The sequence below is a fragment of the Lolium perenne genome, chromosome 1 (genome assembly GCF_019359855.2).
Source record: "Lolium perenne isolate Kyuss_39 chromosome 1, Kyuss_2.0, whole genome shotgun sequence".
Taxonomy (NCBI): domain Eukaryota; kingdom Viridiplantae; phylum Streptophyta; class Magnoliopsida; order Poales; family Poaceae; genus Lolium; species Lolium perenne.
The window spans coordinates 40,864,922-40,888,480 of record NC_067244.2 but is presented as its reverse complement, the minus strand read 5'-3'; the positions used below and the strand labels follow the sequence as shown (position 1 = coordinate 40,888,480).

The 23,559-nt window shown below is 41.2% G+C and overlaps 1 protein-coding gene across 1 annotated transcript; it reads right to left on the bottom strand.

The window, feature by feature from the left end:
* Window positions 1-271: 271 nt before the first annotated feature.
* LOC127347542 (putative protease Do-like 14) lies at window positions 272-9,023 on the bottom strand. Its single transcript, XM_051373720.2, has 10 exons — window positions 8,442-9,023; window positions 7,642-7,794; window positions 7,405-7,559; window positions 6,212-6,487; window positions 5,964-6,091; window positions 4,256-4,373; window positions 4,066-4,158; window positions 3,891-3,959; window positions 3,694-3,784; window positions 272-553 (listed from the first exon to the last, which is right to left on the bottom strand). Exons 1-10 carry the CDS (start codon window positions 8,866-8,868, stop codon window positions 465-467), a joined length of 1,599 nt encoding a protein of 532 aa, XP_051229680.1. The 5' UTR covers window positions 8,869-9,023; the 3' UTR covers window positions 272-464.
* Window positions 9,024-23,559: the final 14,536 nt, after the last annotated feature.

Below are 23,559 nucleotides of genomic sequence, written 5' to 3'. Positions count from 1 at the left end.
GTGATGACGCAGTCCCCGACGAGGCTACACCGATGGTCACCGTCGACACAACTTTGCCAATGGCCGTGGATGTTGTGCCGACGGCTAGCGGCCGTCAGCAGACGTGGACTCTCCAAGTAGTGAATTGCCTACCAACGGTGTTAGCTCGGTTCTGATTTTCCCTTTGATGCCCCAAGAAAATCTAAAGCAAAGAGAAAGGGGGCAATGACGTGTATACAAAAAAAACCATTGCCGTGTCTCCCCTACTTCTATCAGTCCATCAAACAAGACATACATCAAGTGTTAGAACTCAACCAACATACAGAAATGTGACAGTTCATATTCAAGCACAAGGGATTAGGAATTTAGCAGAAACTTGGAGGTTTCACACTTTCCGTTCACCAAAGCCATGTCTCCCTCAACTCCATAAAGCCACCATTAGCTGTGACCAGGCGATTCGGTATCGACCATGGTGTCTCCCTCGGTCAAGTGGCACAGTACTGATCAGTTGTTTCACTGGGCTCACCTGGTGACACCAAGGAAACTGAGGTCCCTTTTCCAAAAGGACAACGAACTGCACAAAGAAAGGCGTCTCAGTTAAGGAACATGTTCTGCAATACAACGAACTACCAAAGGGAACAATACATATTTGCCATTCTGTCTCTCGGTCTAGCTTGCACCATGCGATTGCTATTCCTCAGTTCTAAGAATTTGCCATTTAGTTCCTCTCACCATGCAACAGTGTTTGAACTCGGAAATGCATTTGCAACCACAAAAGAAAGAACCTTAACAAGGAACCACCATCTCAAGCACAAATTTATTGTGTACATTTTGAGATTTTTTTTTATTTGCATGAAGTTAGGGATTACGATGACACAAGCATTCAAGCACCTCGGGCAATAAAAATATTCAATGGCAATGCACAAGCATTTCACTTATGTAGCAAAGCATGAGTATTTAGCTAGTGTGCTAATAGTTTCTTTGTCTCGTCATTTGCAGGTTAAGGGGAACCCCCACCATCATATCTGCTCTAGTGCTCAAAGAAGTGAGAGGCTGAAGAAAGTGGATTGCTGACGCAACATTGGACTGCTTAAGAAAAGATTTTTCCCTCGGCAACTTTGCAGAAGAAAATTCAAAACAAGTGACATATCAAAGTTCCATACCGGTGCCTATTTTATGGCAAGGAGGATACACTAATAGGGGCGCAGGAAAGATGGTTTCCATTCGCTACACATTTAGGACAGAGCAAGAGAAGGTGCCACCAAAGGCAGTGTTTGTTGTTATTGCTTATGAAGAAATATATATAAAAAAGTGCTCCAATGGAGAGTTTGTGTCACTGAAGCCCATACTGGATGGGATTCTATCTTAGAGGGGTACAGGTCATGCTCGGCTATAACTGAAATGCTCTAAGAGGCAAGTTTAGAGGACAACTGACAGGTGCTCATAGTATTTGGTAGCACAACTGGTTTGTCCCTAGTAGCCTATGGTGTTATGGGTGCAGAATCCACTGAGACATGGACTTGGTTCATAGAGACTAAAACAACATATTGGTCATCGAGCTGGTCTGGTCATTCACAGAGATGCATGTAAAGGGGCTGGAGACTACAGAGAATAGCGTCTCTGGGGGAGTGGGGTGCATGAGGCACACCTGGCTGCGAATTTCCGGAAGAAATTCAGAGGGCCTTTATATTGTATGACAATCTATGTTCTGCTGCAAAAGCCTACATCCCAAAAAACATGCTGCCTACATGAAGAAAATCTGTGCAAAACCTAAAATATAGAAATAAATGGATGAGCACTAACCAAAATTATGGTCTACAAACAAGTTCCATGAGGTCTGCTAAGTCGAGTGTGTCAAATAACAATCTAGCAGATTCCTTCAACAGCAAGACAAAGAAACTAAAAGCCCTACCCATTATTGATTTGTTGGATGCAAACATGCAATTATGCAACAATTAATGTAGAAAATTGACCTTAGGTAAAGGATTGCAAGTTTGCAGCCAAGAAATTTGAAGAACATAAAATTTTCCCATCTGCTATTACGAAGGACCTTAATCAAAAGACAAGAGGTCTAAAGATAAGATTGATCAGAAGCAAAAGTTCAGAGGCAGATGTATATGCAACAGAGAAAGATGGGACTGAATGGAGGCATCCAGTTAGCAATGCTAAGAGAAATTGAAGTATATGTAGATGGCTTCTACTCCGTGCAGATGCCCAAAGCAGCTGTTGGGGCTTGGTCCTGGGATAAGGAAGTGTGATAATGTGGACAGCTTGACCATATATAGAGAAAATGCAAAGAGGCAGTTGGCCAAGAATTTTCAAAAGATGAACAGAATGCTCCCTCTATTGGTACAAACACTATATGTACTCATTGTATCCTTTAAAGGTATTTCTTTAGATTTCGTAAAATCGTTGTTCTTGTGTAAATCTAATGAAATTCTGTAGCTCTTGATCAATAGGAGAATAGTGCGTTTATTTCCTGGAAGAGTGGTAAGAAAGTAGTGACAAAAAGTCAAAGGAAAAGATCCGTAATTTGTCAAGTAACAAGACCACTTACATCACCCTATGGTCAGATTGCAACAGCAGCTGCAGCAGAGACTACTGCCATGTAAATTGCACTATTAAAAAAAACAGCCGATTCAGCGACTAATCGGCCGATTAATCACTACTCAGTGCGTCACTGATTAGCTGATTAATTGATTTATCAACCGATTAATCGCTAATCGCCAGCCGACCGAGAAGAAACCGATAACGATCCTCAACATTGGTAAATTGCGGTTTCAGACTTGTAATGGCAAGTATGCAGTCCTGCTGCTTTCGAAATACGTAATTATGCAGTCCTAGCACTTTTGAAAAATTGTATGACAAGTATGTAGTCTTGATGCTTTTGGAAGTAGAAACTTGTGAGACCTGACCTCATTTAATGCTAGTGATGTAGCCTACTGCTTGTTATTTTCTAGAATCTTTAGTGTTTTCTTTATTTGATAGCTGCTATTTCTTAGATAATAATTGTGTCATAGCTATACTAGGGACATACTTTTTTATAGAGTAATACAAGAGATAAATTTTTCCCATTTCTGCGAGGTCTAAAATCTTACTATCTCCATTCCAATGAATAAGGCTTTTTTCTGAAAAGTCAAACTATGTAAAGTTTGACCAAGTTTTTAAAATAAATTATTAACATGTACAATACAAAATCAATACCGTTAGATGCATCATGAAATGTACTTTCATATGACATCTATATCAGTATTCTAGTTTTTTTGCGGGCGAATCATCTTATAGTTTTTAATAGATTTCTAAATGTTTGGTCAAAGTTTACTTACCGTGATTTTTCAAAAAAATAAAGCCTTACTCTTTGGAAAGGAGGGAGCACTATTTATGAGATAAATTACATTTTGGGGTATTTCTGCGAGAGTAATACAACCTGACATGCAAGAGCTTCAAGTTTGCATCTGTGCTGGAAAATACTACTTGGTAAATTCTCACATCATCAATCAATAGCCCAAAATGCTCAATGTTTCTTGCTGTTCTGTTAGCACATAGTGCCTGGCTGGGTCTAACTGGGTCTAACTAGGGCTGACCAACAGTGCACAGTGGTGAAAGCAAAGAATGGTGAGAGAAGCTAAAGGCAAATGTGTAACAAAAAGTAATGGCAAATAAGTGAAAGTTCATTTACAAAATGAAGTAATGTAGTACGTTTACGATGCATACCTCCTTTGTCAACAACCTCACCATCATCCGACACATTTACATGTAATGTCCTGTTTCTCCATAGAGACTTGCGTATGTGAAATATCGAAAGCTAGAAAGGCAACATCATATATTTCTTAGTGCCAACATTTTGCTAATCGTAATCCTCTTATAAAGGCATGAACTATATGAATAAAGCAAAACATAAAATTAACTACCTCGACATCCAGTTCAGAAATAAGGTTACCACTCTCATCCTCACATTTGCCCAGCAACATATTCTCTAACTGACAACAGACAATAAATTATGTAAGCCAATAACATACAGACTAGAATGTATTGTGTATTATTATCATATACTTCAAACCTAATAAATCCATAGTATAAATCTACCTCAACTGTAGTAGAGATGTGTTGTCCGTTAACACACCTGATAACATCACCATCTCGTATCCCAAGTTTTTCTGCATGCGAGCCTTGTGACACCTAAGGCTCGGAATAATCACTCAATATGCATAATGTATAAACACTCACAATAAATCTAACCGGAGTCTACAAACAAATAACATAAACGTATAAATACCTCTTCAACAATAAGGCCATCATCAATATTGCACATGTACAATATATTCTCAGCAAGAGCAATGTCTACAAACTTGATTGACCAAAATTTCATTCCAAGATGAGGCCGAGGGATGCACCTATACAAAAAAAAAATCATCCAGTATACATTAGAAACGAGTAAACATGAGCTCCACCAAAATTATATCTAATGTATCATAAAAATGACAATACTAGACCTAATTTATCTTTTTACCACTGCTAGACCAAATATTTTTATCAGCAAATATTTTTTCTCTGACCATAAGACCATTTTGATCTATAAAGCTTACACCAGGCAAAGGGTATTCGATAATCACTTCAAAGAAGTCAAAGTGGAAAAACTCAATCAAAGAGTAACAGACTAAAGAACTAAGTCTGTGCGACCTGCCTTTAATCAGTGTTGTGAACCTTGATTCACAACAGGAAAACTGCCATACTGAACACAGCCAGAATGGCAGCAAGGGACTGGTAAACATAGGTTTAGATGAAAGAATAACTTCAGGAAATTAGACTGATTTTTCTTGCTTCTCTAACATCGATACATGACATCCTTATATGGTGGATGCTTAGGCCCTTAACCTTTTCGAACACGATATATATACAATGGATTAGACTCCTTCAATCCTAGATATCCTAGTACAGTGCTATGCCCAAAGGACTCCTGATCTCTCAATATTTAGACTCTCTGCTGGTAGTCCACACTCCAGAACATCAAGAAAAGGCTGGAATTGGATAGCTATTGATGAAGCTACGGATCACCACCAAGGTTTTTGAGTCGCTGGCTAATCACCTAGTCGATGTAGGGAGGGTGACTTGCTGCAGCGACTTGACTAGAGAAGCAAGTCGCGCTACTCAAAGGCTAGCTTTTTTTTCGAGGGCAACTCAAAGGCTAGCTGGCGACTAATTTCCATCTAGGAGCCAGCGAGACTCGCAGCTTGGGTCTGTGAGGCCCAATGCCAGAATTTTGTGGGAGGGGAGAGGAGGGGAGGACGGAGGCGGCATTTTAGCACTCCCATTCTGGTTTAGGACACCACCGGCCATCAATCTACTTTGCTGCTGGTGTCACGTGAGAGAGAAGAAAGCACGGGGAAGGAAGAGAAGAATGTTGCAGTGTGAAGAAGAGCATTGTCCCAGTTGCCTCCTTCTAGTTGGAATGGACGTCATATATTGCTTGGAGAAGTATGGAAGCACTGGATGGCTTAAAGAAAGCTAGGATTGCTTATTGGGCCTTCATGGGCCATATGTACCCATACCTTATCAACTAGGATTCTTTCTTCTGCCTAGAGCTCATCCAACAGCCACCAGGAGCTTAGCTTACCTCCTCTCCTTCATGCTGCTTTACCACTACAACTATGTCTTGGACCTTCCCTGCTGCCACGACCTCTCCTTTCTCCTCTCATCCTCTATTGTAAAAACTCTTGACTAGTTGGGTCGAGTTGGTGTGATTAGTCCTGATTAGTCACTGACTAATCAACCTAGTATCCTAGCCAATTGGTGGGAGACTCGACTTTGTCTTGGCGGCTCAAAAACCTAGATCGCCACCATCAATAGGTGTTTATTTCTAGCTCAATAGCATGACAGTGCTAAATGTCTTTTCTGTAGTCCAGACACTGAGTGCAACTCTCAAACAACAAGCAATAAATATTTTACTGCCGCTACAACAGAACTAAATGAAAAAAAGAACGTACTGAAATTTCCTCCATAGCTGCAAGCACTTGACTAAAATGGAAGATGGTATAAAAGACCCTCTGGTGTTGCCATTGACCATTCCGACAATTTTTCCATCAAAGTCAATGAGTGGCCCTCCCTTGCCATACTACAAAATTGTATTGAAAGCATTCAGACACAATAATAACAATTGACAAAATAAAACATCAAAATAGCATTGCCAACTAGTAATGTACAATTCAATCCCAAGATAAAATACAGTTTGTACCTTAGCACGTGGATCTGTACCATCAACATGCATATAGTGATATCTTTCAAGCAAATTTTCTCTCGAGTATATTACCACACCATGGTTTATCCTCAGAAACGAACTTTCATCTCTTCCAAGCTCCAAAACTTGGTCAGCATGTTTCACACCTTCATTGAAAGGGAGTCTACGGACAGGTTGATCTACTTTAACACTGAAGAAGGCCAAATCATAGTGCTTCTGAAGATACTGCAGGTGGGCCTTTTCGGTGGTGTTACCCCGCAGGTGCACAAGAACCTACAATAGTGCAAAATGCAAGATTTATGTGTTTCTAAAAATTACGACATAAACTATCAAACTTGCAACTAGTTTGTCATACAGCAATGTCGGAGGTACGACCTGTCCTTTTATTTATGCTTCCGAGAACACACACTAATACCCACACTTAGCAGCTGATTACTAACATTCCAACTCCCCGGAAATTTCTCTTAATTCATTTTGGTAACTAATTAACTTCAGTTGAATGGTTGGGAATGCATTTCCTCCTAATAGACCATGATAAATATAAAATATGTGACCGAACTCTTTCAATTAGGAAGCTAGGAACATTGAGATGTTCATATCTATGCATATCATAATAAATTGGAGCAGGAAATACTGAGTTGTTCACATCCTGCTTGATTATGATAGCCTGCCTTTCCAAATAACTTTTCCCTAGTGTTCGGCTAACCTGAAAATTGCTGCTTTTGTGGCTATTCTTCCACAACAGGTTATAAATAAGTTCAGTGCAGCATAATTCAGGAATCCCTAATTAAGCCTTAACCATTGAGAGCAGCAGCCAACAAACATTACTCTGAAGGATTAAACATTCAAAACCAGCCAGTTCCTGGGTGGTTAATTTTACAATTCAGAAGGGACATTCAAATGTCAAATTATTTAGATAGCTGAGAAAGAGCAACATAAAATTGGGTGTTTATTACCAAATCATGGAACTCACACGCTATTTCTGGTTTTCTTAGAAGGGAACTACTATGTTTGCATTGTTGATGAGCGAGCAGCAACCTAACAACTTTCGTGTTTCTTTGCTTAAGCAAGAGATACCTCAAAACTCCCAAGTTCAACAGATTGCAAGGATGTCTTAGTCAAGAAATCATAGCAGCATAAATAAATAACTTCTGCACTAGACCAAGTTAACAGTATCTTCAAGAACTCACCTCAGCATCAATATCATACTCTTCTTGTCCTAACCAGGCGCTCCTGGATGGGGACTTGGTGCAAATTAGACGTGATGTAGTCAAAACTGTGCCAATCTTACTCTCCTCGTCCCAATGAACCCAGAAACCACAGCATCGTGCTAGCGTCTTACCACCTACAAATTCATGAAAATTTCAGCAGAAAAATACGTTTTCACGATGCTAGTAAATGAAGAGCCAAGGTATCATTATTATTACCAACAGAGGATGTAAGTCCAACAAAAGATGGGGCAGCAAAAAGCACCGCCTTTCTTGCTGATTCACGGTCAAGAACAAGCTTTGGATCATCAAGCACGCACTTGGTACTTCTAATCATGCGCGTATTGAGTGTGGGCCATGCCGTGCGGCGAGCTATAAGAAGATAAACATACAAAGTAAACACCACTATACTAAACATATCATATGACTTCTGAGGCATTAGAAAGATGATATGTCGCTATCTAAGGAGGGGAAATTGATACTTCGAGGATATACCGCTACACAAACTCGAATTTCAAGATATGTGGCATGTCTCATCAACATGTGCTACCAGCAAGAAATGTACTTGTCCTGAAACTTGGACACAGTGAAGTGGCATATCCCAAATATTGCAAGACAATTTTTTAAAATAAACTACTATAGTGTCCCTTCCAATCCATGAAATAATTTGATCCATGGACAACAGTACAACACCATGGCGGTTCAGGTCGTAATTCCAGGGGATTCAATACCTTACGACATAGAATGGGAGGTCATAGGTGTCTATACGGCAAAGTCGATTTTAGACAGAATCAGAAAGACATCTGGTAGCATCCTAACCATAGAATACGACCCTTCTAGGAATGCATACATTTATCTCATACACTAAGAGGATGATGACAAGAAATATATTTTGTATCGCTATAATTGGAGATACTGTTGTTTCTAGGACAGAAGTTCCGTTCTTGTCTATCCTTGGTAGTTGGTACCAAATGGTGTAAACGATAATGAAAGGAAGGGAGAGGGCTTGTAGAGCAAACCTAGTTTTGCATTGATATAATGTTGCGCTTCATCAATTGCTTTCCATATACCCGAATCACCATGATCATAGATCTCATCCGGTACGTGGAGCTCACGAAGTGGGGAGCTTCCTGCAGATGAGACCTCCTCCTCCTCCCTTTCCTCCTCCTTCTCCTCCTCCTCCCTCTTCTCCTCCTCCCTTTCATCGTCCTTCTCCTCCTCCCTGGTCCTCTTGCGCTTGTTCGATCTCTTGTTCCCAGCCGCCCTCCCCTTCCTCTTCCTTCTTTGTGCCGATTGGGAGCCCGAGGATTGGGGCCGCGTACGCACAAGCGCCATGGACCGAGCCGTCGTCGTGAGCATGGCGGCGCCGGTGGAGCTGCGGCCGCGTCGTGGCTTAGGGGCTCCGGACCCCGACGCCTTTCCCTCTTGAGTGGCGGCGAGCGGCATTGTTGACCTAGCGAGGAGCGGGTCGGGGCCGGAAGCAAGCCGTCGACCGCTCACGATCGCCGGGACGCTCGCGCGCCGCTGCGTCGGAAAGGTTGGGGAAGTGAAATTTGGGTGAGCAAACCCTTACCTGATCAAACCCACGGGTCCTTGGGGAATTTGATCTTTGCCCAAGTTAGAGCATGTCTGACAAGCCTCCTACTTTTCTGCCAAGTAAAACGCGAATCTTGTATAAAAAAATGCTCATAGCTATTCACCCTGTATATTTTTTTTCTGAACAAGACCCTGTATATTTGAAAATTTTAAAACCCCGGAAAGTTTGCTCATAGTTCATAGTTCATAGATAGTTGATCATACATACGGATCATGCATACATACAAAATTGCGCATCCTAAATGGATCGCGACTTCTAGTCGGAAAAATCGATGATGTAAGCGTTCGCCTCCGCCTCCCGCGCCTCCATCTCCTTCACGGCAGCGATGGCCGCCGCCTTCTCTTCTTCCTCCGCCCTCTTCTTGTCGACATCGTCCTTGAGGGACGCGGCCAGCGCCTGCAAGAAGAGGGGGTCTCCCCCCTCCTCCGCCTGCTCGCCGGCTGGCGGCGCAAATCCGCCACTGGTGCTCGCCGCCCACGCCGCCTTCGAACGGCGGTTCCACTCCCAATCGGCGCACCATTTCTCGAAGGCGGGGCCGCTCATCGGCTTGGGCGGCGGATCCGCATTGTACCAGAGCCCGCCCAGCGCGAACTCGCGGAGCGACGCCGGCATGTGCAGGGAGCCACCGTACCTGCACGCAGCGCGCCGGCTCCCGGTGGCGGACAGCTTGCACTGTCGCCGCCACACCTCCTCGAGCGTGTCCGGCGAGCGGGATCGCTTCGATCCGCTCGCGGGCGACGCGGAAGTGTTGCGGCGTGAAGACATGGCCAGCGGCGGGGGAAATGCGGAGGCACGCTTTGCGGAATTGCTCGCTGGAGCTTAGCGGGGAGGCGGCGGCGCACGGCGGAGCTAGGGCTGCGAGTGAGGGGTTGGCTGCGAGTGAGGGGTTAACCCCTCACTCGCACCTTCGCCCGGTATATGTAGGGGGCGGCGGTGCGGATTGGCTGGGGCCCGTATTCCACCGAAACGGGCCGGCCCGAATACGGGGCCTGCTAGACGGCCCAAACCGCGCCTGCCCCGTATCCCGCCGGAATTTTACGGGGTGGGCGCGTTTTAAGGGGCCTGTTAGACATGCTCTTACATGGACTTTTCACGAAATGCCCCCCTTTATTTCATCGTAGATGATTACTTCCACCTTTGATCCTTTGCCTATGTATTTATCCACCCCCTTCTAAAATATAATCCTTTTCAAAAGCTAATTTAAAGGGTTTTATATTGGGAACGAGGGTAGTATTTGTAGTGCACAATTTTCTTAAGTTGCTAAGATGGGGGCATTTGCATATTTGCCACACTATATTTTTTTTATTGCATATCGGCCCTATGATCACCACATGTCGGTGACACATGATGTGACAAATATGTAAAGCGTAAAAGGAAGTGTTGCAATTGCTAACTTACAAACTTATATGACTACACAAATCGTGGCAAATACTCACTTCATTGCTAACCCACCATATCACTTGAATAATTGTTGATTCTTTTTTTCGAGGATATGTCAAAGATGCACCATAGATTTATAGAAGAGAGCAGCAATTTACAAGAACATGCTAAGCGCCACGAGCAGCACAAGCACACACATCCACACCTCTCACTATCAGTTTGCACCCACCCACACCTACCATGATCCAAGTACTGAGTTCATTCCTAACCCCTACAGGCCGAGGACTCCATAGAGCATTGCAGTCGTCTATTGCTAAAAGTTCTGATGCTACACTGCTTTCATAGCGACCAACATGTAAGAATCACCAGGATGTCTAGAAGCCTTCTTTCTTTCATTCTTTGTGTTTGTCAGATCTCCAGCCACCACGGAAAGGATGGATTCAGTTCCTTGTGGTGGTATCACTAGAAATTACACATGATGCACAAACTCAAGCAATGTTGCAGTTTTTAGGAAAAGGGCAGCATTTCTTCAAGTTGTTTTTGGATCGTGATGACAACACGACGAACACATGCTTGGTAGCAGCTAGCAGTTCAGTTGGTGTGTTTGCACACAAGGATTCAGATTTGGTGCGGCAAGAAGAAGACCTTGTCCCATTACAAGTGCAAAATCCTGTGAATTCTGAAGCAAATAGGAGGAGAAGGAAACAGAGTACTGAAGAAGATGTTGCTGCTGACAGGATTGACCATGATGATTCAGACTTTGATCCAAATGAAATGGTTGATTCAGACTATGAGATAGATGCAGGCGATGATGATTTGTTTGAGGATAATGTTGATAATTCAGAGGATGGAAAAGTGAAGATTCCCAAGGGGCAAGGAATGTATAAGGCAAATGTTAGAGCATTAGAAGCAAAGCAAAAGTTGAAGTCAATGATGGAACAATCCAATTGGGAGGAATGCAAAGAAGAGGACGTTGACGAGGAAGGGTTATGGGCATGAAGGAGATTTCTGGTGACGAAGAAGCTCAATACAATCTGTTGTGGGATTATGCAGATGAGATAAGGAGGAGAAACCCTGTTAGTTCTTTGTTTGTTGCCATTGATGAGAATTCAAGGTTTAGGAGGGATTACATGTGTTTGGAAGCTAGCAGGAGAGGTTTTCAGCAAGGGTGTAGGCCTGTTATTTTTATTGATGGAACATTCATCAAGACAAGATACAGAGGTCAATTGTTAACTACTTTTGGAATGGATCCAAATGACTGTATATTCCCAATTGCAGTTGCAACGGTGGAGGTGGAGACACAACTAGCTGGACATGGTTTCTTGAGACACTGAAAAATGATCTTGGCATTGCAAATACAGGGCCACAGACAATTATGTCTGACAAGCAAAAGGGATTGATCAATGCAGTAAAGTAGTGTTCCCTGAATCTGAACACAGGTTTTGTGTTATACACATGTGGAAAAATTTCCAACAGAAATTCAGAGGTGATGCATTGAAGAACCAACTATGGAGGATAGAAAGAAGCAGCATAGTTGCTAGGTTTGAGGAAAATATGGCATACATTAAGGTGCTCAATCATGATGCTTGGGATTGGTTAGAGGAGCTTGATCCACGGACATGGGTTAGGGATTTTTAGAATGACCTGCCAAAGTGTGACATCTTGCTCAACAACAACTGTGAAGTATTTAACAAGTAAGAATTTTTGTGTTTACATTTTGCTTTTCCACTACTTAAATTTGCGTGCAATATTATTTACAACATTTTGCTACATTGTGATAGGTACATCTTAGAAGCAAGAGAGCTACCTATATTGTCCATGTTTGAGAGAATAAAGGCACAAGTTATGACAAGAAACTACAACAAGCAAAATGAGGAGATTAAATGGACATGTCATGTTTGCCCTAAAATAAAGAAGAAGGAAGAGAAGAATGTGGAATTGGCAAACCATTCATACATTGATGGAGCAGGGGATGGGCTATTTGCAGTTTCAGAAATGATGAGCTCCACTCCAATTGATTACATTGTTGATCTCAAGGCAAAGACTTGCAGTTGCAACAGATGGCAGAAGAGTGGAATCGCATGTCCACATGTTGTTTCTTGCATCAGGAAGGAAAGAATAGATTGTTGGAGATATTCCCAAGAGGCAATAATAAAATGGTTATTATAATATCTTTGAGTTTATGATAATGTTTACATACCATGCTATAATTGTATTAACCGAAACATTGATACATGTGTGTTATGTGAACAACAAGGAGTCCCTAGTAAGCCTCTTGTATAACTAGCTTGTTGATTAATAGATGATCATCGTTTCGTGATCATGAACATTGGATGTTATTAATAACAAGGTTATGTCATTGTTGAATGATGTAATGGACACACCCAATTAAGCGTAGCATAAGATCACGTCATTAAGTTATTTGCTATAAGCTTTCGATACATAGTTACCTAGTCCTTATGACCATGAGATCATATAAATCACTTATACCGGAAAGGTACTTTGATTACATCAAACGCCACTGCGTAAATGGGTGGTTATAAAGGTGGGATTAAGTATCCGGAAAGTATGAGTTGAGGCATATGTATCAACAGTGGGAATGTCCATCCCGATGACGGATAGATATACTCTGGGCCCTCTCGGTGGAATGTCGTTTAATGTCTTGCAAGCATATGAATAAGTTCATAAGAGACCACATACCACGGTACGAGTAAAGAGTACTTGTCAGGAGACGAGGTTGAACAAGGTATAGAGTGATACCGATGATCAAACCTCAGACAAGTAAAAAATCGCGTGACAAAGGGAATTGGTATCGTATGTGAATGGTTCTTTCGATCACTAAAGTCATCGTTGAATATGTGGGAGCCATTATGGATCTCCAGATCCCGCTATTGGTTATTGGTCGGAGTGAGTACTCAACCATGTCCGCATAGTTCGCGAACCGTAGGGTGACACACTTAAGGTTGGATGTTGAAATGGTAGAACTTGAATATGGAATGGAGTTCGAAGATTTGTTCGGAGTCCCGGATGGGATCCCGGACATCACGAGGAGTTCCGGAATGGTCCGGAGAATAAGATTCATATATAGGAAGTCATCTTATAAGTTTGAAAATGATCCGGTGATTTTACGGAAGGTTCTAGAAGGTTCTAGAAAAGTCCGGAAGGAATCACTAAGGAAGGAGGAGTCCCGGAGGGACTCCACCTCCCCATGGCCGACCAACCCTAGAAGGGGGAGTCCAAGGTGGACTCCACCTAAGGGGGCCGGCCACCCCCCCCCCCCCACATGGAAGGGGGAATCCCACTTGAGGTGGGAGTCCCACCTTGGGTAGGTTTCCCTACTACATGGAAGGTTCTTGTGTTGGGGTCTTATTCGAAGACTTGTAGTCCAACACTTGGGGTTCCACCTATATAATGAGGGGCATAGGGGAGGGGGCCGACCACCATAGAGCCACAAGTTGGCCGCACCCCCAACAACACAAGGTGGCCGCACCACCTAGATGGCCGGCGCCCCCCTCTCCCCAAACCCTAGCCACCCCACTACTCCTTCTTCCCCGCACGCTTAGCGAAGCTCTGCCGGGATTCTCCACCACCACCGACACCACGCCGTCATGCTGTCGGATTCAAGAGGAGCTACTACTTTCGCTGCCCGCTGGAACGGGGAGGTGGACGTCGTCTTCATCAACAACCGAACGTGTGACCGAGTACGGAGGTGCTGCCCGTTCGTGGCGCCGTGATCAAGATCTTCTACGCGCTTTTGCAAGCGGCAAGTGAACGTCTACCACATCAACAAGAGCCTCATCTTGTAGGCTTTGGAATCTCTTCAAGGGTGAGACTCGATAATCCCCTCATTGCTACCATCTTCTAGATTGCATCTTGGCTTGGATTGTGTGTTCGCGGTAGGAATTTTTTTATTTTCTATGCAACGAATCCCTACAGTGGTATCAGAGCCGTGTCTATGCATAGATGGTTGCACGAGTAGAACACAATGGTTTTGTGGGCGTTGCTGCTTTTGTTGTCTTTAGTTTGAGTACTTTGAATCTTTGTGGCATAGTGGGATGAAGCGGCTCGGACTAACTTTACATGGCCGCGTTCATGAGACTTGTTCCTCGTTCGACATGCAACTTGTATTGCATAAGAGGCTTTGCGGGTGTCTGTCTCTCCTACTATAGTGAAGATTCAATTTACTCTTCTATTGACAACACTAGTATCACCGTTGTGGTTCATGTTCGTAGGTAGATTAGATCTCTCTCGAAAACCCTAAACCACGTAAAATATGCAAACCAAATTAGAGACGTCTAACTTATTTTTGCAGGGTTTGGTGATGTGATATGGCCATAATGTGATGATGAATATGTATGAGATGATCATTATTATATTGTGGCAACCGGCAGGAGCCTTATGGTTGTCTTTAAATTTCATGTTGAGTAGTATTTCAAATTAGTTGTAATAGTTGCTACATGAGGTGAACAACCATGAAGACGGCGCCATGAACCTTGACGCTACGCCGACGATGATGGAGGTCATGCCCGTTGATGATGGAGATCATATCCGTGCTTTGGTGATGAAGATCGAAGGCGCAAAGTCTAAAGGGCCATATCATATCACATATGAATTGCATGTGATGTTAATCCTTTATGCATCTTATTTTGCTTACAAAGCAACGGTAGCATTATAAGATGATCCCTCACATTAATATCAAGATAATAAAGTGTTCTCCCCTCGTATGCACCGTTGCCAAAGTTCGTCGTTTCAAAGCATCTCGTGATGATCGGATGTGATAGATTCAACGTTCATATACAACGGGTGTAAGCCATGTTGCACACGCGGAATACTTGGGTTTGCTTGACGAGCCTAGCATGTACAGACATGGCCTCGGGACAACGGAAACCGAAAGTTTGAACACGAGTCATATGGATGATATGATCAACATGTTGATGTTCACCATTGAAGCTACATCATCTCACGTGATGATCGGTTTTGATGTAGTGAATTTGGATCGTGTACCACTTAACAACTATGAGGGATGTTGTATTAAGTGGGAGTTCATTAGTAATTAGATTAAAACATGAACTAATTATCATAAACATAGTCTGAGTAGTATTTTGAATTAATTTTGTAGTATTGGCTTCCGTTTTCTACCATGCGCTAGTCTTATAATTGAGATAGAAATACTGTTAAGTCTGACAAGAAACTTTACGGACTGGTACCGTATTGTTAAAGAATCAAGAAATGGTTAAGTCCTATTTGCAAACTTTTAGTAAACCTCACATCGTTGATTCAAAGAACTATGGTTTCAATTAGTACCTAAAGTTATCTTGTCTCCGTGAAACTTGAAGTTCAAATCTGTTTGAAAAGTAAGGAGCTAAAAATTTAGTTTTCAGAAATAATCAAGGTATGAGATATATGTGATATCTAAGACCTTATTGCAAGATGATAGAATATAATTTAGTGAGACTACATAAACTCATAAGTTTTATGGGAATGTACGAAGGTTGAAGACGCAAGGCGTCCCAATCCTCCAACTATTGGGGCACTAACGATATTCGCATATCCATGAAGTGATCGTCCTTAGTATGCACCGTTGCTAAGACTCGTCATTTCGAAGCATCACGTGATGATCGGGTGTTATAGAGTCTACGTGTGCATACAACGGGTGCAAGCCAGATTTGCACATGCGAATACTAAGATTAAACTTTATGAGCCTAGCATGTACATACATGGTCTCAGAAAGTCGTCGTGAATTGATGGATAAAATTATGAGTGAAATTGTTCATCATATTACAAAGTTACTAATAGTCAAATCTAGAACACTTGTCATAGGATGATCAACTTCAAAGTAAGAACCTCAAGGTTATTGGTATTTGACCAACAAACTTAGAAGTTATTAAAGATGAAGTGTTTTCTGAATAATGAGGAAAGCTAAAAGAGAAACTACAAAATATTATTGGCAGAAAGAAAGAAAAGACTAGAAAGTCTAGCTCAGGTGTATATAAATGATATACATGTTATGGATGTATTCCTTGTTTGGTCACACAATGAAATTCTTGGGTATTTGTACCATATTGGTTGGTATGAAGTGTCATACAAAACAACGCAATACAAGAATACAATGGCCTAAGTGACTGACAAGGAATATGATAGGAATACACGTCTGGAACAAAATAAAGTGTTATTATGTTCATCGTTGGCATTCTATCTAGCCCTTAGGATTTATAATAAAGAACTTAATAATTGTTATTTTGCTCTGGTCAAATGAAAACAATGAGTTGTTCAAATTATGACATTACTCCATGTACGATGGATAAGTTATTATAAATCTTAATGGTGAAACACACACACATAATACTGACGCTAAAATGCCATAAGGCAAATGATTTGAATTCCACTTATTTGTGGAACCGCCATTTAGGTCATGTTAGAAAGGAACGCATGAAGGAACTCCATGCAAATAGATTTTTGGAGTCATTTGATTTTTTGAATCGTTTGGCGCTTGCAAATCTTTTCTAAAGAGAATGACTAAAATACCGTTCATAGGCCAAGAGTTGAACGGGCAACTAACTTAGTGAAAACATACATAATGATGTATGTGGCTCACTGGGCATAGTTGTGTGCGGGAGATTCTTCTACTTCATGAAAACTTCCAACAATGAATTGAGTATATATATGTGGATATATTCGATAAGGAAGAAGTTTGAAACATTTGAATATATTCAAATAAATTTCAGCATGAAATGGAAATCATCGTAATAGAAAAGTCAAATATCTATGATTGGATCATGGTGGAAATATTTGAATTATGAGTTTTAGCGAACATCTAAGAGAGTCATGAAATTGTTCTACAACTCACATTTCTTGGAGTATCATAATGATGATATAGTATCCGAGAGATGTATCCAAACCTTGTTGGATTAATGATGAGATAAAATATTATGACGCCATTATATTTTTGTGGATTATGCTTTAGTGACTACCGCTTTTACACTGAATAGAGCATCATCATGATACGTTGAAATGACACCATACGAGTTATGGCATGGGTATGAACCCTGATAATCTTTTCTTAAATTTTGGTATGCATAGCATAAGTAAATAAGTTTACAACCAAAATCGGATAAATGTCTTTGTTGGTTATCCCAGAAATTTGATTGGGAATTCTTCCCACGAGACAAAGACAAAAGTGTTTGTCAATGTTTCTTATTTCCAAGAAATTGTTTTCTAGCGAAGTATTTGAGTGGGAGGACAATAGAACTTGATAAGGTTAATGAAACTGAGCATAATGATCAGAGTAGCGCAGCATCGGAAATTGGTTCCGGAAGCGGCCACAACGATCATGGCTCCCATGACTACAAAGTGTTTTAGCCATGGAGATCGAAGTACATATTGAACCTTGTAGGTACGGTTTACTTTGTGATCAAATAAATGATTTGTGGACAAAGGATTGATTTTGAACAATGATAAACTAACTACAAACAAAGAAGTTATGATGGGCCCTGACTCCGTTTAATATGGCGATACGCCAGGAAATCCAAAATAGATGAATACTTATTGAAAGTATATGGATCTATAAAATAGATGAAGCTTGACTTGTCGAAAAGTTGTTTGCTACAAAGTTCAAAGAGTTGAATACAATAAGATTAGATCTTCTGTAGCAATGCTTATGGTCTATGTGGATTATTCTAGTAATCACTACATATTTCTTTTATGAGATATGATAGTAGGATGGCAAAATACATTACTTATCAAAAGTGTGTATTAAAGGTGTATACAAGATACAACCAAGAGTTTTGCTGGTCCGTGGAATACTAGATAGGTATACAAACTTCAATTGGAGGAAGTAAGTATCATGGAGTTGGAATCTTCACCAGATGAAATAGTCAAAGAGTTTTTGATTTCATCAGAGACGATGAAGAGACTTGCATTTGCAAGAAATTAAGTGGGAGCGCTGAGACATATTTATAATACTTTATGTAGATGACATATAGTTGGTTATAAATGATGTAATTATATACTTGATTAAAAAGGTTTCATTGAGAAATTAACTTCAATGAAAGGATATGGACTAAAACAAATTTAGTGACAAGATCTATGAAGATAGATTTAAACACATAATAAGTTTAAGTCAAAGTACATAGAATGGATATTGAAGTAGTTCAATATAGAAATATTAAGAAAATGTTCTTGTCATGTGAAGTTTTAACAAGACTTGAGTGTATCTGACACTCAATGAGTAAAAACACATGAGTGATTATAGATCACAAATAATATGTACACAATCAGATGTCATGTGCTCTTAAAAATGTTATGAGCATGTACCAGAATGATTCATGTGATGATCATTGAAAAACAGTAAGAATATTCTTGAGTACTTAAGAAGAACCAAGGATATATATGTATAGTTTTGTATGAAGAAATGACAAACAAATCGCTGTAAGGTGTTGCACCAATATTTGTTTTGTCACATATAAAATTTCAATCTCAAATTAGACTAAGTATTGTTTAAAAGGTAGCACAATGAGCTAGAAGTTGTCTATGCTAGATTTAGAAGAGTTCTAAATATTGTGACGGATTCTACAAACAAAGGCAGAGTATGTCATTGTTTTGACAATGACTAAGGATGTTAAGTCAAGAGGTTCTTTGAGAACTTGGTGTAGTTCCGATAGTGTCAGAACTTTGAAGTTATATTGTGTGTGACAATATTAGTGACATATTTCAGACCGCGGAGTTAAGGTTCCACCAGAAGACCAAACATATTTAATGCCGACTCATTTGGAAATGAGTGATGCGTTGAGACGCAAATGAATTACAAAATACATACGTTTCTGAGCATGTCAGATCCGTTGACTAAAACCTCTCCCGTGAGCAAAACATGATAAAGCACTGGAAGGCCAAGGTGTTATATCTTTACAAAATGTAAACTAGATTATTGACTCTAGTGCAAGTGGGAGACTGTTGGAGATATGCCCAAGAGGCAATAATAAAATGGTTATTATAATATCTTTGAATTTATGATAATGTTTACATACCATGCTATAATTGTATTAACCGAAACATTGATACATGTGTGTTATGTGAACAACAAGGAGTCCCTAGTAAGCCTCTTGTATAACTAGCTTGTTGATTAATAGATGATCATCGTTTCGTGATCATGAACATTGGATGTTATTAATAACAAGGTTATGTCATTGTTGAATGATGTAACGGACACACCCAATTAAGCGTAGCATAAGATCACGTCATTAAGTTATTTGCTATAAGCTTTCGATACATAGTTACCTAGTCCTTATGACCATGAGATCATATAAATCACTTATACCGGAAAGGTACTTTGATTACATCAAACGCCACTGCGTAAATGGGTGGTTATAAAGGTGGGATTAAGTATCCGGAAAGTATGAGTTGAGGCATATGTATCAACAGTGGGATTTGTCCATCCCGATGACGGATAGATATACTCTGGGCCCTCTCGGTGGAATGTCGTTTAATGTCTTGCAAGCATATGAATAAGTTCATAAGAGACCACATACCACGGTACGAGTAAAGAGTACTTGTCAGGAACGAGGTTGAACAAGGTATAGAGTGATACCGATGATCAAACCTCGGACAAGTAAAAAATCGCTTGACAAAGGGAATTGGTATCGTATGTGAATGGTTCATTCGATCACTAAAGTCATCGTTGAATATGTGGGAGCCATTATGGATCTCCAGATCCCGCTATTGGTTATTGTTCGGAGTGAGTACTCAACCATGTCCGCATAGTTCGCGAACCGTAGGGTGACACACTTAAGGTTGGATGTTGAAATGGTAGAACTTGAATATGGAATGGAGTTCGAAGATTTGTTCGGAGTCCCGGATGGGATCCTGGACATCACGAGGAGTTCCAGAATGGTCCGGAGAATAAGATTCATATATAGGAAGTCATTTTATAAGTTTGAAAATGATCTGGTGATTTTACGGAAGGTTCTAGAAGGTTCTAGAAAAGTCCAGAAGGAATCACTAAGGAAGGAGGAGTCCCGGAGGGACTCCACCTCCCCATGGCCGACCAACCCTAGAAGGGGGAGTCCAAGGTGGACTCCACCTAAGGGGGCCGGCCACCCCCCCCCCCCCCCCACATGGAAGGGGGGAATCCCACTTGAGGTGGGAGTCCCACCTTGGGTAGGTTTCCCTACTACATGGAAGGTTCTTGTGTTGGGGTCTTATTCGAAGACTTGTAGTCCAACACTTGGGGTTCCACCTATATAATGAGGGGCATAGGGGAGGGGGCCGACCACCATAGAGCCACAAGTTGGCCGCACCCCCAACAACACAAGGTGGCCGCACCACCTAGATGGCTGATACGTCCCCGACGTATCCATAATTTCTGTCGTTCCATGCTTGTTTTATGACAATACTTACATGTTTTGCTTGCACTTTATAATGTTTTCATGCATTTTCCGGAACTAACCTATTAACGAGATGCCACAGTGCCAGTTCCTGTTTTCTGCTGTTTTTGGTTCCAGAAAGGCTGTTCGGGCAATATTCTCGGAATTGGACGAAATCAACGCCAAACCTCCTATTTTTCCGGAAGGCTCCAACACCGAAGAAGAGTCGGAGAGGGGCTGGGGCCACCACACCACAAGGCGGCGCGGGCTGCACTCGGCCGCGCGGCCTAGGGTGTGGCGCCCTGTGTGCCCCCGCGCCGCCTCTTCGCCTATAAAATCCCTTTCGACCTAAAAACACCGTACCAATTGACGAAACTCCAGAAAGACTCAGGGCGCCGCCACCGTCGCGAAACTCCAATTCGGGACAGAACTCGTCCCGGCACCCTGCCGGGACGGGGAAGTGCCCCCGGAAGCCATCTCCATCAACGCCATCGCCTCCATCATGCTCCGTGAGTAGTTCCCCCATGGACTACGGGTTCTAGCAGTAGCTATGTCGGTATACTCTCCCCCATGTACTTCAATACAATGGTCTCATGAGCTGCCTTACATGATTGAGATTCATCTGATGTAATCGGTGTTGTGTTTGTTGGGATCCGATGGATGATACATTATGATTAGTCTATCTATAAAGTTTGTGAAGTTATTGTTGCTGCAATCTTGTTATGCTTAATGCTTGTCACTAGGGCCCGAGTGGCATGATCTTAGATTTGAGCTCTATACTTATTGCTTAGATTGTATCTACAAGTTGTATGCACATGTCACTGTCCGGAACCAAAGGCCCCGAAGTGACAGAAATCGGGACAACCGGAGGGGATGGCGGTGATGTGAGGATCACATGTTTTCATGGAGTGTTAATGCTTTGCTCCGGTACTCTATTAAAAGGAGTACCTTAATATCCAGTAGTTTCCCTTGAGGCCCGGCTGCCACCGGCTGGTAGGACAAAAGATGTTGTGCAAGTTTCTCATTGCGAGCACGTACGACTATATACGGAAAACATGCCTACATAATTAATAAGCCTGATGTTCTTTCTTAATGCTTTGATTCCTATCAATTGCCCAACTGTAATTTGTTCACCCAACACTTGTCACTTATTGGAGAGTTGCCACTAGTGTAGATCGCTGGGAACCCCGGTCCATCTCTCATCATTATATACTCGTTCTATATGTCATTGGAAGTAGTATCAACTATCTTCTGGTGCCATTGCTCTCATATTGCTATTCTTTGCCGTGTTACTATTACTATTGCTCTCATATTATCGCTACTTTCACATCACCCCTGTTGCTAGTGTTTTTCCAGTGCACTGAATTGACAACTCAGTTGTTAAGGCTTATAAGTATTCTTTACCTCCCCTTGTGTCGAATCAATAAATTTGGGTTTTACTTCCCTCGAAGACTGCCGCGATCCCCTATACTTGTGGGTCATCAAGACTGTTTTCTGGCGCCGTTGCCGGGGAGGCATAGCTCTACTCATAAGTTCACCTGGGGAGTACACTCTACCTCTCTCTCTGTTTTATTTTATTTTGTTTTGCTTAGTTTACTTTTGTCTAGTTTATTTGTGCTTAGTTTATTTCTGTCTAGTATTAGTTTGCGTAGTTTACTTTTGCTTAGTTTCTTTTTGTCTTGTTTTACTTTTCTCATATACCCAAAAATCCATAAAAATTTGATAAATCTAAAAATTAAAAACTGCTGTTATGGGAGAACCTACAACCTACTTGGAGCTTATAGAATGTTATAATAATTATAGAGAATCAAGAACTGGTAAAATAATGAGTGCTATGATAGAGAAATTAAATACAATTGCTAGAATCTTGCTTAGACGCCATGATATAAACTGTTGCTCTCAACAGGATACTAAACATCTTAAATTTCAATGTGGCTTTAGTGAGGAATTTTTTATTAAGAACTATAATCGGAATTGCTATATTCATTATGGGTTCGAAGAGGTAGAACAATTTGTCTTATTTATGGGAGCCTCCGAGATAGAATCCTTCATGATTGAGAATTATGAAACTTGTGCTATTTGTAAGGACCTTAAAGATTATGTCTCTACTATCCTTAATTCTTGCATAGAATGCTACAATAGGAATCCTTATATCCTTGATTATAAAGAGAGACACATTAATGCACAAGAATGCACTCACAATTTGCAGGAATCGGTGGAAGAAGAAACTGATGAACCTGAAAGCTCATTGGATGAAAAAGAGGAGGAAATTGATGAAATTGAAAGCTCATTGGATGAAAAGGAAGAGGAGAGCGACGAACAAAAGGAGGAAGAATGGATTAGCTACCCATGCCAACCTTCTAATGAGAGTAACTCTTCATCTCTTACACTATTTGATTGTCCCCCATGCTTACCGAAAGAGGTTGAATGTTATGTTCCTGTGGATTCTCTTGAAATATTTCCTATGAGTAAAACTTGCGAGAATAATTATGCTACTGTTGTTTATGATAATCCATGCTACTTTGATAAATCTTATGATAATGCTTTGTTTGTTCCTGATGTCGAAATGCATGGTACTAAAGAATTTTGCGTAGCAAATGTTTATGATAAAGCTCTAGATGATGGTCCTATGTTACTTGATACTATTAATTGTACTACTAATGAAAATGGGATTGGAGAGTCCTTGACTTATTCTATGAGTCCCATATCTCTTGAGATTGATCAACTACCTTGTTATATTATTAATAAAAGTAAATTTGAAAGTTTTTATTCCATTATTCTTGAACTTGATAAAAATTATGT